Genomic DNA, 15,634 nt, shown 5'->3' with positions numbered 1-15,634 from the left:
CGCCCACCAAGGACAAAAAGGGATCAGATTTTAATGTTTGCTGGAGGGTTTGAGACATAGTGTATGGTGCAAAGTACAAATTGCTTCAGCCACAAGAGCAAAGAAATGTTGGACCAGGTTGTTCCCGCTCGGCCAGTGGTGTTGACACTCGGCTGGCGTGCGGCCCGTGTGCCCGGGCACGTGGTGTGCCGGGGACGGGCTGACCAAGCGGCGGGCTGGGACCGGGGCTGGCCCAGCATATGCCATCTGGTTTCTGCTGAACAAGGGTCCCAACGGTTCCCTTGCACTGGTGAGACACTGGTTTGGCTCATCCCAGTCTCCACTGCTGGGGTTTGACTCCGTGTACAGAGGATGCAGTTGTCCCGGAGCCCGGGATGGACCCGTCCTCCGCTGAGGACTCGCGTTTTCCTTCACTCTCTAAATACACCAAACCCACAGCGTCTGCTCCAGGGCCGGGCTCTCGCTGGAGCAGGACAGGAGCGAGCAGCCCCGTGTGGAAGCAAACCTGGGCGCGCTTTCGGCTGCGGGGGGTCTGTGCACGCCGGGAAAGGGGGACCCACCGTCGGGCGGGATTAGGGCTGTGGCTGCACAGCCCCAGATCCCCAATGGGTTTCCAGGCTCGTCCCTGCCGGGAGCCGTCATCTCCACCTTGAGCCGCCCCAGGAGCGTTGCCCCATCTCCTCCCGCAGGTCGTCCTGGGGCGCCGGGGCTGCTGTCCCCTTCCCATCGCCTTTCCCATCCCCGAGCTTGCTGTTCTCTCATTTAAAACTCCACATATGTTTTTATGATCTGTACGTTGGGGGCTTTGAGTTATCCCAGGCACTGCTCTGCTTTTTGTGGGAGGGGATGTGGGACGCCACGTCCCTTCGGAGAGCCCCTGGGGGTGTCGGGGGGGCTCCCAGCCACTGCCGGCTGCGGGACCTGCTGGGGCCAAGTCCTGAGACCAGAGCAGCTCAGAGACACGGCTCGTGGCTTTCAGTTCACAAAGAGCTCCATGTTGGCTGGAAACCTCCTGGGAAGCTGCGACCCACCACGCTGGAAGTAAGAACTTCCCAACTCGGCCATTGCAAACAGCTGACGGAGCTCAGCTCTCCCTGAAAGCTTGCTCTGACCCGGAGATCGTGCCTTTAGTCGAACGCTAGCACTGGCTCCTCTCCTAAAAGACGCTGCTGCAGTGCCTGCGTGCGCGTGTGTGTGTGTGTGTGTGTGTGTGTGTCTGGCTCCAGCCGTGCTGGGGCTTTCGCTGGGGCAGGACACTGCCCTTCCTCCCAGGAAAAGCGCGGTGGGTGTGTGACTCAATGCATTCTGTGTTTGAAAAGAAAAATTAAAGACAGAGACAAAGCAGAGCTGGGATCCCTTGGGCTGTGGGACCGACCCGTGGCGTTTGCCGCGGCTCTGCCCTCGCTGCCGGCCCAGGGCAGGGCTGCCGCGCACGGCTTAGCCGCCGAGGTTGAATGGGTCCAGTGGTTTTTAAGGCAAACATTAACTTAGGGCTCCGCTGCGTTTGCAGCCCTGTGACCTGGACGGAGGCCCGGGGCTGCGTGTCTCTGCCCGGCCGCTGGGGAGAGGGATGCGGGTGCCCTGTGCTCGGCCCTGGGCTGTACGCGCCGCTGGGAGCGCGTCGGGTGAGGCTCCTGGTGGTAACGGTGCTGTTTAAATTCCCATCTCGGTTATTAGTGCAGCATCTCTCGACTCCGCCCGCTCCCTTTGGTATCTGGACTGTGAATCGGGTCGAGATGAGGGACCTGTCGTGGTCCCATCATCTCTGGCTCCTTTGTCACGTCCCTGCGGCCAGGCCAAGGGCTGGCGTGGACCAAGCCGTGCCATGGCTGGGGTGGGTCATGGGCAGGGCCGCCCCTGGGGTCCTGCTGCTGCGTGTCCTCCTTTCTCTTCGTGCTACGTGAGATGTACGTGTTTGTCCAAGTGTCTCAGAAGTTCATCTGCTCACCAGAGCTCCTGAAGATGGGAACTGGGGGTACCCCAGGAGCACCCACAGGTCTGGCTGCAGACCCCTCCGTGCTAGCAGGGTGCTGCCTGCCCCGGCCCCGGGGTGGCCCCTCAGGCTCAGCATCTCAAACCCCTTCCCTATGTCTTATCCTTGCAGGAGATGTGCTCTTCCAGATGGCAGAAGTCCACAGGCAGATCCAGAACCAGCTGGAGGAGATGGTGAGTGCCCCAGTGCGGCGTGCCGGGCGCTGCCGGTGTCACAGCCGAGCAAAGTGCTTTTCTGCGTCTTGTCCGGGTGACACTGGACCCTCTGAAACACATTTGCTGAGCTGCAAAGGGTCTAATCCGCTTGGGCGTCCACTTCTGCCCTGTGGAGTCCCTCTCTGAGTGTCCGTCCGTCCCTCGCTGCCGTCAGCCTCTGCTCTGTCTGTACAGCCCCTCTCCCCTGCCCGCCCCCCCAGCAGGGTTTGCCGGCCCTCCCCAAGGAACCGTATCTTCTCTTTCTGCCTGCAGCTCAAGTCCTTCCACAACGAGCTCCTGACGCAGCTGGAGCAGAAGGTGGAGCTGGACTCCCGGTACCTGAGTGTGAGTTACGGTCTCGCGCAGTCCGGCAGCACCGGCGTTGGCTCGGGCGGCTCCGCAGCCCCCGTTCCTGCTGCCCGGCTCCCTGCTCGGGGGCGGCCGTGCCCCTGGTTACGGATGGGTCCGTGGCCATCACACGCGTCACCCACAGAACAGCGTTTTCCCCAGTCTCAGACCACTGCTGCCCCTGTTTGCTCTGCAGGCTGTGGGGATCCTGCTTCCCCCAAAGTCCGGGGGGGGCTGCTTGCGGATTTGCACGAAACCAAAGCAAGCCGACGGGTCGAGAGGCAAAGAGGGGCTTTGCTCACCGGGGGAACGGAATTGTTGGGATCAATTATGTGTGTCTCACTTAAATGCTTTCGAACAGCTCAGATGCGCAGCGCGGTGCAGCCTCAAAAAGAAAACCGCGAACGCGCGTTCATCTCTCTCACGCTGTCATTCACCCCGAAGCGGCTGAGCCAAGGGCAGGACAGCCCACGCTTACCCTGAGCGCGAGGAGCAGGCAGCCCGGCCAGCCCCGCGCCTCGCGTCCCAAGAATTAGGGGGCAGTACTAAGAGGCCATAGCATCTCGACCTACGAGCAGTTTGGTTTCCTTGCTTGTACTGTCCCAGTTTTAAATGCAGTGAGACACTCGGCCATGCATTGGTGGCGTTTCAGATCTTGCTGTGCTCCAGGTCTTGACCTCCAGCGGGAGCCGTGGCCGAGGCTTCGGCTGCTCAGAGCTCTCTCCTGTCGCATCCAGGCTGCGCTGAAAAAATACCAGACGGAGCAAAGGAGCAAGGGGGACTCGCTCGACAAGTGCCAGGCAGAGCTGAAGAAACTTCGGAAGAAGAGCCAAGGCAGCAAAAACCCCCAGAAGTACTCTGACAAGGAGCTGCAGGTAGGACCCGCGGCGCGGGGGGATCGTCTCGCGCAGGGCAGCGCGTGCTTGGTGTACCGCGTGCTCGAGGTGGCCCGGCTCGTGCAGCCTTTAGGTAAGGCTTCGGAGGAGCGGCGCAGCAGCGCAGGGGGAGCGTGGGGGGTGTGGGAAGTGTGGATGGGGAGGGGGCGGCAGCCCGTGATGGTCTCGTGGCCGCCCCGGGGGAGGACGGTGCAGCGGGGGAGGCTGCGGCAGATGTTGTGCCGGGCGGTGCGGTGGTGACTAACCCTGCTCAATCCACTGCTCCTGGTGCCTTTTTTTTTTTCCTTAATGAATGAACCCAAAAAGATCATTAATTCTGTTGTGCCAGATCCATCTTCCTCTGGATGGTGTTTTGCTTAAATATTTTCTGTGCCTGCTACCGGGGCGCCCCTTCCCCCAGCTCGCCGGGGCGGCGGCGCGGGCCGGGGGCGGCCGCGGTGAATCACTGCGGTGTGATCACGGTGTGGGCTCGCTCGCCAACCACGCACCGTGTGCTCATCGGGTCCCGGCTGCGCGGGGCTGGGGTCCCTCCTGGCACCGGCCTGGGCGGGTTGTGCTGTGGGGTGGGCACGGGTCGGGGGTCGGGGTCTCGCTGAAGAGCACCCAGGGCACATCCCCGGCTGGTGCCGGCAGCGCCGGGGCTGTGAGCGGGACGTGCCGAGGGGCTGAGGCATCCCAGTTACCGGTGCATTCGCAGCAGCAGTTCGTGTCTTCTGTAGTCCGTGACCTTTGGTTCGAGCTTCACCCAGCGCACGGATGAACACGGCAAATTTTAACAAGAGAGTGATACACTTAACTCCAGTAGCAGCAGGAGGACTTGTGACCAGAGCCAGTCTGCAGATAAGGCCGTTGAGTGATCGCAGTGCGAGTAGTACCTTGAAAAGGGGAAGATGAGCCCTGAAGGCAGAAATTAGCTAGTTTCGCCTCTGAGGCGTGAGAGCGTGCGTTACGTTGGGACCGGGATCTGTCACTTTAGATACTACGGGCCGGTATCGCGTCAAAATGATCCGGGTCTGCTGGAGGGGATCTGACTGTCGGTGGCACTTCGCTTGCCGGGGCTGTGGACAGGGCGGCCGTTGAAGTCATCGGCAGATAGTTACTGTGGAGGTTGTGCTGGGGAAGTGACATTCTTAATTGCACTAAAACTTGGGAGATCAGTCACTCTCTCGGTGGTGTGAATCAGAATAAGCACGGAAGGAGAAAATTGCACCCGCAGTCATCTGCCCCGGCTGGGCGGCAGCGTGCCACGCTGAGCGCCTGCTGGTTCGCAGCCCCCGGTGCCGTGCTGGCCGGGGGCACGGCTGGCCGGAGCGTGGCTGGCCGGTGGCGGGGCCGCGCTGGGGTGTCCTGCCCGCTGAGGCGGGGACTGGCGCCTTCTGGTGAGCTGAGCAGCTTCAACCACTTCTGAGCAGCGGCGTCTCCGCAAACCCTCACTCTGCAATTCCTACTGAGCGAGAAAAGCCCTGTTAGGCACCGGGGCTCGGCGCGGGGAAGCTCGGGGATCAAACCTGCTTTGAGGTCCCTCCACCTGGGAAAGCTGCTGATAGGGATCCCCATCCCACACCCGCGGTCGGAGGAGGAGAAAATCCATCCCAGTGATCAGGTTGTGGAGCCGGGAGAGGAGTGGTGGTGGTTTGATCCCGCTGTGATGTGGCGGGGATGGGGCAGTCCTGTTAGCACGGCCGCTTTGGGCAGGGAAAGGATCAGGCTTTCGTTCTACTAATCTTTCAGCAGTAAGTATTTAGGAAGTGCTTATCTCTGAAAAAGCCTTATGATGGCTTTTGAGCTTAAAGAGCTATGAGACTGCTCGGTTGCTCGCTGCTTTTTTTTTTTTTTTTTCTTTTTTTTTTCCTCTAGATCAAACCACAAAGTTAAATTGCTGAATTCAGGCAAGAGGGCAATTTTCCCTCTGTTCTCCGCTGGCTGCGATGCTGATATTTCCTTTCAACAGAGAAAGAGGGTATTTTGGGCCACCCTTGATGCTGTTCTTACCTTGGCCTGGGCATCAGAGCGCGGGGGCATTGCTCCCAGGGGGGTCCAGCCTGGAGCTGTGTGGGTGTTGGGACCGGCCCGGGGAGGCAGCCTGGTCTGGGGCTTCATGAAGCCAGACCGTCTGCAGGGCTGCTGGTGTCGCACCGTGGGGCTTTGCTCCCCAAAAATCTTTCTCAACTGGCTTAAAACCGAGAACCACGCTGTGTGCGGTTCGATTTGTTTTGCTGGCCCAGAGCCACCCCTGCGGCCGGCTTGTAAAACCCCCGGCGGCTGAGGAGGAGGAGGAGGCTGCTGAAGGCACCTCATGATGCTTGCGGGAAGCTGCAGACCTCATCAGGCTGGTGCCTGGGGACCACAGAGCCATCAGACAACAAGTGGATGGAGCTCTTCTAATGGGCCGTTGCAGATTACTTGTCTTGTAATTGGAGAAGCTGCTGTTGATGGAAACGTCCTGGTAGCTACATCAGTCATCTCCTTCAATAAAGCAATCGCATCTTACTCTTCTTGGGAAGACTCATCCACTTAAGCTACTGTAGCAGTCAGCAGCCAGGGGTCTGGTGCTCTGTCATCATCTCTCTCTGTATTTAGTGCTGCGGGAGGCAGAATTGCTCCTCTCTGCCTTTTCACCGCTTGTTGAGTGACCACATCTTGTCATCGCCTGCAAGTGAGACGGGTGGGCGAGACGAGCGTGGCGGGAGAGGCGGTGCTGTCCTCCTTTGGGGACCTCCAGGACGTGGTTCCTGTGACATCTCGCTCTGGCGAGGTGAGAGGAGATTTGGGGCTGTTCAGGGTCTGGTTTGCCGGGTGGCAGAGGACAGCCCTCACCTGCGCCAGGGTGCCAGCGTGGCTGGGGCTCCGCGCTCCGCTAGATTGATCCGAAAGCCCAGTAGAACAGCCCAACTATCCCACCCGTGACTCTTCCATTCAGAATTTCCCCCTTTATAAAGCAGAAATAAGTGCTGATATTCAGCAGGCGCTGCACGTTGCTAATGAGCTTGTGGCTGGTGAGAGGAGCTCTGGGGTCTGCTTGGGGGGAGGCAGTGGCACGATGCCCACGGGCACTTGCAGGAGGCTTCTGCTGAGCTTCAGCAGCCACTCATTGCATGGAGAGCGTTGTCTGCAAGTCCCACATCGTCTGGCCACCGTCTCTTGTGCTTGTTTTGTGGAGTTTAATAGATGAGGACGAGCGTCGCAGGATTAAAATGGTTGAGGATTTAAAACACCTCGTGGTTGGCAGTAAAGACGACCCACGTAGCTTAAAAGCAGCTCAAAGTGCAATTAGGCTGCAGGAGTGACTTTTCCATCTCCAGAGCTTTGTCTGTCATGGTCAAGAGATGCTGTGGTTGTGGGTTGTTACTGCTGAATGTCGCAATAAAGCCAGGCTCTTTACTCCGTATGAATCAGTCCAGGGCTGTTGTTATATGTGAGGAATGAAAGCTGAGACACCTCACTGCCTCAGATGTCTCATCTTAGTTATGTAGTTACTGAGAGTTTTTTTGACCTGTATTGAAAACCAGGAGAATAAACCAATTCCATTCACTTCATGTCTTTTATAAAGAAAAATGAAAACAATATTAAGATTAAACAATCGCCAAGGAAGCTAAACTCCTGTAATTTCATTTAACACTGTTATGATCAAGCCGTGAAATCAAGGTCATGATGGGTTTGGGACCTTGATTGAATCAGCAGCTCAACAACGAAGTTACATTGGTTCAAACTATTTATCAAATCGTATTAAAGCTACCAGCAATTGGATTTCTCCATCGGGCCAAGACGAAGCTGAGCGTAAGTCACGCTAAATAGCGAAGCTGAGGCCGGCTGTTTGCGGTGCAAGGCTGTACCTGACCCCGGCGAAAGGGCTGTCAGCACGGCTGTGCCGGCAAGCAGCCGCGACGGTACCTGCAGCGGGGCACGGGGAGCTCCCTGCTCCCGGCAGCCCCGGGGATTGCTGAGCTGGTGGGCTGCGGAGGCTGAGCCCGGCTCCTGCCCAAATGTGCCTTCTGCTTGTCCACACCTACACCTGCTAATAAGCATTAAATACCACTGTGCCAAATAAGCAGGGGTGGGGGGGTGGGGTATAAACTTTTGTAATTGAAACCTCATTTTGGTATTCCCATCCGGAGAAATAATTTTAGGTATAGGTCAAGAAGCTCTAACTGATAAGGAGTCTGCACAAACCAGGTTACAAGGGCTTATGTAAAAGTCAAATAGGGAAGAATTATGTAAAAGCTCCGTGGCTGCAGGTTACTCTCTCCAGGTTTGATTGGGCTTTAAGCTGAGTTCGGCTGCGTGTCCGGACCCAGCAAACACAGCGGGTGCGGGAGGGGATGTGCCTGGGAACCGCTTGGTGGGAGATGCGTCAGGACTGGGGCTGAGCTGCTCCGGTCGGGGGCAGTGTCTGAGTGTCCTTCTCGCCATGGCCAGGTCGGGACCGAGAGGGATCCCCACTTGGGAGGTACCCACCTGAGCGTTCATGGAGCTCGGTGGCGTTACCCGCTCGTGGCTCCAGACCTCACTGGAGTGCTCGTCCCTCGTGGTGTGTTTGGCCTCTGTGTATTCTGCAATCAGCTGCAATCACCAACTCCTGCGCTGGTGACGTTGGCCCCTCTTGCCATGGGGCTGGAGCCCCGAGCGTCTGGGGAGGCATTTGGGTGTTGGTGGGGTCTCTGGCAGGGCACCGGCCCCTCTTCTCCCCAGTCGTGGTGCTGCAAGAGCCATATGCTGAAGCGGCTTTTTCAGACTTTGTGGTCTGTGAGTGCTTATGAAAGAGGCAGCACCGAGCGGAGGGAAGTCTCCATCTCCTCCTCCCAGCGGCGGTGGCTGGGGTGGGTTTGCTCAGCCGCCGTGGCTGGCTGGCAGCGTCCCTCCCACCCCGGGTGAGCCACAGGCTCCAGCACACAGCGTGGTTTCCTGAAACCGGCTCTACAAATCTATAAGCAGCTGCTACAAATATGCAAAATGAAATCTTAAACTTCTTTTCCTCTGGGCTGAGATGCCTCAGGTGATTCTTCTGGAAAGCTGGTCTCCCTGTCCCCAGACCTGCGCAGGTCAGGGCTGTGGCTGATGAGCATTTTGGTCCCAAACTTTGCGCGTTGAGCTGTTGATCCGGGGTCTCCCCGGATTGAGAGAGCGTCGTAAGCAGCTGATGGTGAAACCCCCGCACAGCCAGCTGGAGAAAGCGCTTGCCTGCTGTTTCGCTCTCTGTAAATTTTATGTAACATCCCACGTGCGCGTGGATGGCACTTTACAGGAAGGGTGGAAGGCTGAGGCTGATGCCCCGATGAACAGATGTGTGAGACGGGCAGCGGAATGCGGGGAGACAGCCCTTCTCGGGGGAGGAGGGGGAGGCCGACGTCCTCGGAGCAGGGCGGCTCTCGGGGTTCTGCTCCATAGGATGCGCTCTGCGGAGTATTTCACCTTTGATAACTGTCAGCGCGGTGGTGTCCGCAGCATCCCGGAGGAGCGTTCTGGCCGCAGGGCCATGGAGCCGGAGCGGTGGGAGCTGATGGGCAGCGCAGCGGGTGCCGGCACTGACAGACCTTGCCCGGCCGGCAATGTCGGTACCTGTGCGGGGTGGGGGAGTTTGCCCTCTCCCTGGGGAAGGCGCAGGGCATCAGGATGCTCAGAAGATGCACAGAAGCCATCGGACATGGACGGCTGTGGCGACGTGGGGTCCTGTGGCTCTGCGGGGGAAGGGGGGGTTGTCCTTGCAAAAGGCAGTGAAACGTGTCTTGGCTCCCCTTGGCGCCCCATGTACGGGCGTTCTCCACTGTGGGAGACGATTTGGTTTGTTGCTTTATTTGCCTTGTTACAAGAGAGTTTAGGTCACCCCCGGCTCATTTCTGAGCTCCGGTCTCCTTCCCGGCCATGCTGTGCTGGGAACCACCACTGGTATCTCAGGGCTCGAATAGGGCATCGCTGCTCCTGGCAGAACGAAGCGCCCAGCCTCCCTCGCCATCCGTGACACGCCTGGGCGGCAGTGGAGGCTGGAGGTGGCCCGAGGGGACAGTGTCTGCCCCAGGGTCCACCAGCTTCCACGCAAGGAGCAAATTCTGGGAATGGGGCAACGCTGTCTCCTTCCCCCGGAGCTGTCGGGGTTGGGGATCCCCGGACTCTTGTTTTCCTCTCTTTGGCTCTATGCCGTGGAAGGGTTTCAGCTGTTCTTCCTCGAGACTAATCAACAGCTTAGATGCTCTTCCTCTGTTAATCAGCCTAACTTCTTTCTTATTTTATCCCATTACTTTCTAATTATTCTCCCTTGTAGTTCCCTAAATAAATCCTCCCTTCTCTTGGTGTTTACTCCCTCCAGGTATTTCAGCCTGCTGCATCGGTCCGGCAGAGCTCACACAGTCCTCTCCCTTCCCCTCTCCTCTGTCTCTCTCCCCCACTGCTCTGTGCCGCTGGTGCTGTCCCGTCCCTCCCGGGGACGAGCCCCCGGTGTTTGGAGCTGCGCGGAGCCACGGTCCCCTCCCTGCTCTGCACCTCTCCTGATGCCGGCTAGAAGCATGCCCACCGCGGGCTGCCCTGCGGCGTTCCTGGCTTTCTGCTCTCAAAGCTCCTTGCTGTGCCCCCACGGCTCCCGGGTGACCCCCGCAAGGTGCCCTGCTGGCCGCTGCCCGCCCTTGGTTCCCTCCTGTCCCTGGGGCTGTTCCTTCGCTCAGCCTTCGTTACTGGCAGTGGCAGACGTGTCTGATCGCTGATAAAGATCCGTAATGACGATTTCTGCAGTCGTGCTCAGCACGGTGGTGATTAGCATTGCCCTTGGCTCGTGCTCCTGACTGGTTTGCACGTTCTTGGCTTGGATAGAATGGTTTGAACTAATTCTTTTCCAGTGAGGATGGGCGGTTATTAAAAGCTCGACTGAAGTTCAGGGATGATGTTGCTGTTTCACCTGCGCTAACTACAGTGATGGCAGTGAGCACTTGAAAAGAACTCAGGTCTTGACATTTCTCGGATGCTTTTTCATCTTCACACACCTCCGGCTGTCAGCTCTGGAGTGGCGTTGGGAAGATGTTCGGGTAAGTGGCAGGCCCTTTGTGTGCCTCGGCTTTTCTGTGCCGGGGATGACAGCGGCTGCTCCAGCTGAGGACTTGGCAGCATCTTGTTTCCTCTTTTGTGTTTCCTTGCTCCTAATTTACCGTCTGACCCATTGGGGTAACTCCATCTGGCTTCTGGATGGAGATTGCCCAGCCTTGGCTGGACCCGGGGTGGCCCAGCTTTGCCCCAGCATCGCTCGTCCCCCGGGCGTGGGGCAGCCAGGAGGGGTTGGAGTGGCGCGTCCCTGGCTGAGCCGCTGCCACCGGGGTGCCCCGTCCCCGGGATCGCCGCTCCCCAGGACCAGGCAGGAGCCCTCGCTCCGCCGGCCCCCACCGCTGAGCCCCAGCAGCGTCTTAAACCAAACCCTCTCCCCAGCCGCGTGCCGACATTGCTAATTAGGTCAGCGGCTCCCGGTGAATTGGAAGTGGATGTGTTTGGGAGGCGGAGGGGGGGGGGGAGGGCACGGGGGAGTTATTTGAGGCCTCTCCAACCTAGAAACCCAGAAAAGGTTTCTGGAGCTGTTGGTTTGCTCCGGCGCGTGCTCTGGCTTTCGGCACGGCCGTGACACCATGAGTGCCACTGTGGCCGGCTCCGTGCCCAAGTCACAAATAGGGGCTTTTTCCTCCTTTAAACCGGGGAATTTTATTTAGACTTAAAAATCTGAATTTGAAGCTGACAACCTAAATCAAGGTCTGACTTTAAAATGCAGCACTGGAGCAGTACGTGCCTGTCGGTGAGGTCTTGGAGAGGACGCTGCCGAGCCGCGGAGCCCGGGCACGCCGAGGCCGGCACGGAGGCACCTTCCCCTGGCCCTTATGCCGGTTGTCAGGCCGTGCCAAGCTGGGAAACGCGTTTGGCTGGGGTTTAAAGTGCGGGATGGCTGCAGGGGCCCCCCCGTCCCCAGGGAAAGGAGACATGAGCGGCACGGCCCCGACGGGCACCCGGCCGCCGGCAGCAGCCCCGCGCTGATGGAAGACAGTGCTGCTCCTCGACCTAAAGTAGCGAGGTTTTACATCACGCTTTGCCTGCTACTTTTCCCCCCTGTGCAGCCGGCGTATTGAGCGAGGGTTTTATTTAAATTGTCTCTCTATGCGTTATTTGAAAGCCCGCTGTCATTTTGAGCAAATCCGAAATGAAAACTGTCTAGTGAACAAGAAGCGTTGCTCGCCATTTTGTAATGTAATAACGTGTAAAAATCAAAGCTCTGAATAAATCAATGGCACATCAGGCATATTTACATAAAGTATATAAAGCGCTGAGAATACTAAATTTAGAGCATAGGCTCTCTGCCTGCGAATCGACATGTTCTAACTGGCTGCAGCCATTAAGACAAGCCTTTCTTTAGCGAAATAATTAAAAGTATACTTGCAAAACAAGACTGAAATCAGGGATGTAAATAAGACTTTAACTTGCATATTTAAATCATGATTAAAACTAAAAATCTACCCTTGCTAAGGTAAGGAAGAGTTTCCCCTGGGCCGTGGTGCGGGGGGTGGTCGGGAGCGGAGCGGAGCGCCCACCCGCCCTCCCTGGGGCACGGCTGTGCCTCGCCTGGGGAAACCCGGATCGCGGCGGGATGGTCCTTGTGCTACTGAACTAAATTAGCCGGCGGTGGACTCGTTTCGCTCCTCACCTTCGTGTTCTTGATTGGCCCAGTTAGTAAATTAAGCAGGATGGGTTCAGGGTGTCGGGGGCCGCCCTTGCTCCCGCGCGCCTGCTATTTCAGGTGCTGTCATGGTTGTGTTCCCTTCCAGAAACGGGGCTCGGCGGGCGAGCGGGCATCATCCTGCTGCTTCCCTCTGGAGAGTAGGGAAGGAAACTTCTTCAGGAGCTGCCATGGTGCAGAGGTGTGGGGGCAGCGGGGCTCGGTCCCTCCTGGGGGCAGCAGGGCTGCGATGGAGGGGTCGGAGCACCGGACCCTGGAGGAGCCAGGGGCTCTCTGGGCTGGTGCTGGGGCATCCATCCCTCCCGGCTCCCCATCGCCGCTGCCAGGCTGACGCCTCTGGGCTCTGTCCCTGTACTGTTCCCGGGGCTAATAATACCCGGGAGGAGGCGGTGCGCTGCCGGCAGCGCCTCTGTCCTGAGCCCACTCCGGGGAGCGATGCTTTCCCCGAGCACATCCTCCCACGGCCGCCTGCTCCTGCTCGCCGTCCCCGCAGGCACGTGCCCGGGGCTGCTGCCGCCTCTTCCCAGTGCCCCTGTGCCCGCTGCTGGCACAGCCCGGCTGCCTGCCGGCTTTCCCGGTGCCCTCCATTGTACTCCAGTCTGGCTCAGCTCTCCCCGCGGCTTCGCTTGGGGGTGATGCAAATGCCACCATTATTTCTGCTTCTACACCCAACGGCATCAGCTCAGTTACCTTCATTTATTTCTGTTCTTAAATATGGGTGTTTGCACTGGATTTTCTTATTCAGGGGGAAAAAACTTCTCCTTGAAACAGGGTTGTTGGTTGCGGACTGGGTTTATAACCATTTCTCACTGACCCCGTTTCCCCCACCCATGCTGGTGCCTGTGGGGAGACCCAAAACGTGCTGGGTCCAGCACACGCTCTGCGCAGGGTTTGCCCTCGAGGGAGGATGCTCTGAGCAGGGTGGGAGCAGTAGGAGCTCCCGCTCTGAAATAAGCCCCCTTTGAAGTTCTGGATGTCACTTAATCTCACTGCTTTGTTGAGGTTTGTTCCATTTTATGTGCCTGCTAATAAATATTGTAGCATGCTAAAAATAACCGTTAAACATGAAGAAAGAAGTAAAGCGGCTTTGGGCCCTGAATTTCCAGTTTAATTCCCTTCTCGGGGAAGCTCAGACTCTCTGAAACAGGTTTAGCAGTGCCTGGTCTGCACGGCTGCTTGTGGCTTTCCAGCGTGGTGCTGCCGTCCCAGGGAAGAGCCGGTGGCCACGAGGTGTTGCAGGGCAGGACAGCGGTGGGCGGGAGAGATGCTCCTCTCGAAGGAGGCTTGGTGGCTGCTCTCCCAGTGCCACATCAAGGGTGGAAGCTCCTTGCAGAGGAGCTCGGGACATCCTGAGGGCATTGAGGGAGGAGAAAGTGGCTGGTGTGGGGAGCTGGGGACTTCTCATGCCCTCCGTGCTCAGGGATGCTGACGGTGTGGCCAAGCAGCAGCGCTGCGGTCCCCAGCGTCTCTCTGAAGCCCTGCCATGTGGGTTACCCCAGTGCAGCCCCGAAAATCTCTTCTGTGCCCCATATGCTGCTGGCAAAGCCCCGCGTGGCACAGCCGTGCTGGCAGAAGTCCCGTAGGTAGAGCAGGAGCCGCTGCCAGCAGAGGAGCTTCCCGCTGCTGCGTCTGCGGCATCTCTGCCCGGCGCTGGCAGGGGCCCCGGCGTCTGCGCAGCCCCGGGGTTGCGGCATCGAGGAACAGCCACCCCGGCCATCCCCTTGCTGCTCACGGCCGGGCAGGGAGCGCTGTGCTAGTGTGCAGCAGTGCTCTGCTACTGTCCCCGTGTCCCCTGCGCCCCTAACCCTGCGGCTGACCGGCAAACGCAAATTGAGAGCACTGACGGGGGTTTTAGCTTCGCTGCTGGTTTGGGGGATTCGTGCGCTGCCCTGCCGCAGCCCCCGGCTCTCAGCACCACCGTGCAGGCAGCGATGGGCAGCAAGTGGCGATTCGGCAGAGGCGCCGGCAGCAGAGGAGGTGCCGGGGTGTTCAGCCTGGGCGGTTTGTGCGCTGCGGTGGCTGGCAGGGATGAGCAGGGGGGCTGCGGGGGCTGTTGCCAGCCCTGGGCGATCGGGGCGAGAACCTCGGCGCGGCTCCGGTGCCCGTTTGGTGAGAGGGCGGCTGCACGCGGTACAGCTCGTCCTGCCGCCCGCGCGGCTCCCAGCCCACGCGCTGAGTCAGCGCCTCTGCGTGGGGGGGCTCCGATGAGTAAGGGCGGGTTGGAGGGGCCGCGCAGGCACACGTGTGCGTGTCCTGTGCTGGGGGGGCTCCCTGCGGGCACCCCGCCTGCCGGCCGCCCCCTACCAGCCCCATGGCTGCACCGCTGACCCCTCACCGGCGGATGCTGCGGCATCCCCTGCTCTGTGCTCGGTGGGCAAAGCGGTGAAGGCAGCCACCTCTCTGCTCCTCTTTCCCCTCTAGTACATCGAAGCCATCAGCAACAAGCAAGGCGAGCTGGAAAACTATGTCTCCGACGGCTACAAGACAGCTCTTACGGAAGAGAGGAGACGGTTCTGCTTCCTGGTGGAGAAACAGTGCGCGGTAGCGAAGAGCGCGATCACCTACCATGCCAAGGTGAGTCGAGTCGGCCCCACCAGAGCTGCCGGTCTGTGGGTCCCCAGCTGCCCCGTCACCGGGTGGATGCTCCGGTCACGAGCCGCTGCCTATAGAGCGGTTTGAGAGCCTGAAAGCCACAGCTGGTGCAGTCCCCGCGGCTCAGGGGGGCAGGAGGGAGGAATACACCAGCGGGTGCCCCATGGACAAGGTGCCCCAGGAAGCGCACGTGCTCCCGGGCTGTGCTGCCCTTCCTCTGGCGAGGGGACTCGTCTCCCATGGGTGCTGCTCTGCACTTCAAAGCAGCTTCTGGCTGCAGGAGGTAGATGGGACCAACTGTGGTGTGCCCGAGTGCCAGCGTGGCGGCGGTGAGGGCAGAGCCTTCTGGCTCACCCGGGCGGTGCCAGTCCCTCCACGGGGCGACTTCACCCACAGGGAAGAGCTCATGGCGGGTGGATGGGGCTAAGTTCTCCTCTCTTGAGTGTCGTGGTCACTGAGGTCTGAGGGCTCTGCCCCGGCTGAGGCTCATGGGGTTCCCGGAGCATCAGCTGATGCTTTGCAAAAGCAGAAGAAATGCAAAGCAGCGATGTTCCTGCTCGGCGTTGGAGCAGCGCTGCCCGCCTGGCAAGGCTCGCTCCACCCCTTGCCTTATCCCCTGACCTTAGCAGAGTTGGGGATTAAAGCAGAGATTGCTGCTCCAGACCCCCTCTTGCCTGTTCCCAGGCAGCCCAAGTCTCCTGGGCCGGGAGCTGGCGCTGCTGCCTGCCAGCCCGGGGAGCGACGGCCCCCCTGCGCTGGTCCAGAGCCGAATCCATCCGGACGAAGGCTGGGAACGCCGGCACTGCTCCCGCAGCCTCATGCTCCCATTCTGGTTGTTCCCCACCGCCACCCCCCATCGCTCACAGCACCCATCTGTCACCGCCGCGCTTGGCACTGGGGAGCAGGAGAAGGAGTT

The 15,634-nt window shown here is 59.4% G+C and overlaps 1 protein-coding gene across 3 annotated transcripts in view; it reads left to right on the top strand.

Annotated features, from left to right (window-relative positions):
* BAIAP2 (BAR/IMD domain containing adaptor protein 2) overlaps positions 1–15,634 on the top strand; it is a gene marked incomplete at both ends in the record, with an annotated part of 48,866 nt that overhangs the window by 20,401 nt on the left and 12,831 nt on the right. For all 3 annotated transcript variants that reach the window (XM_082492162.1, XM_082492163.1, XM_082492164.1), the window contains 4 exons: positions 2,105–2,166; positions 2,461–2,532; positions 3,273–3,410; positions 14,548–14,700. In XM_082492162.1, the coding sequence (XP_082348288.1) occupies positions 2,105–2,166; positions 2,461–2,532; positions 3,273–3,410; positions 14,548–14,700 (425 nt within the window). The remainder of the gene's footprint in view (positions 1–2,104; positions 2,167–2,460; positions 2,533–3,272; positions 3,411–14,547; positions 14,701–15,634) is intronic.

This window comes from Vanellus vanellus (assembly GCF_965231255.1).
Source record: "Vanellus vanellus genome assembly, chromosome: 17".
Taxonomy (NCBI): domain Eukaryota; kingdom Metazoa; phylum Chordata; class Aves; order Charadriiformes; family Charadriidae; genus Vanellus; species Vanellus vanellus.
The sequence above is the reverse complement of the archived record's forward strand: the minus strand, read 5'-3'. Positions and strand labels throughout refer to the sequence as shown.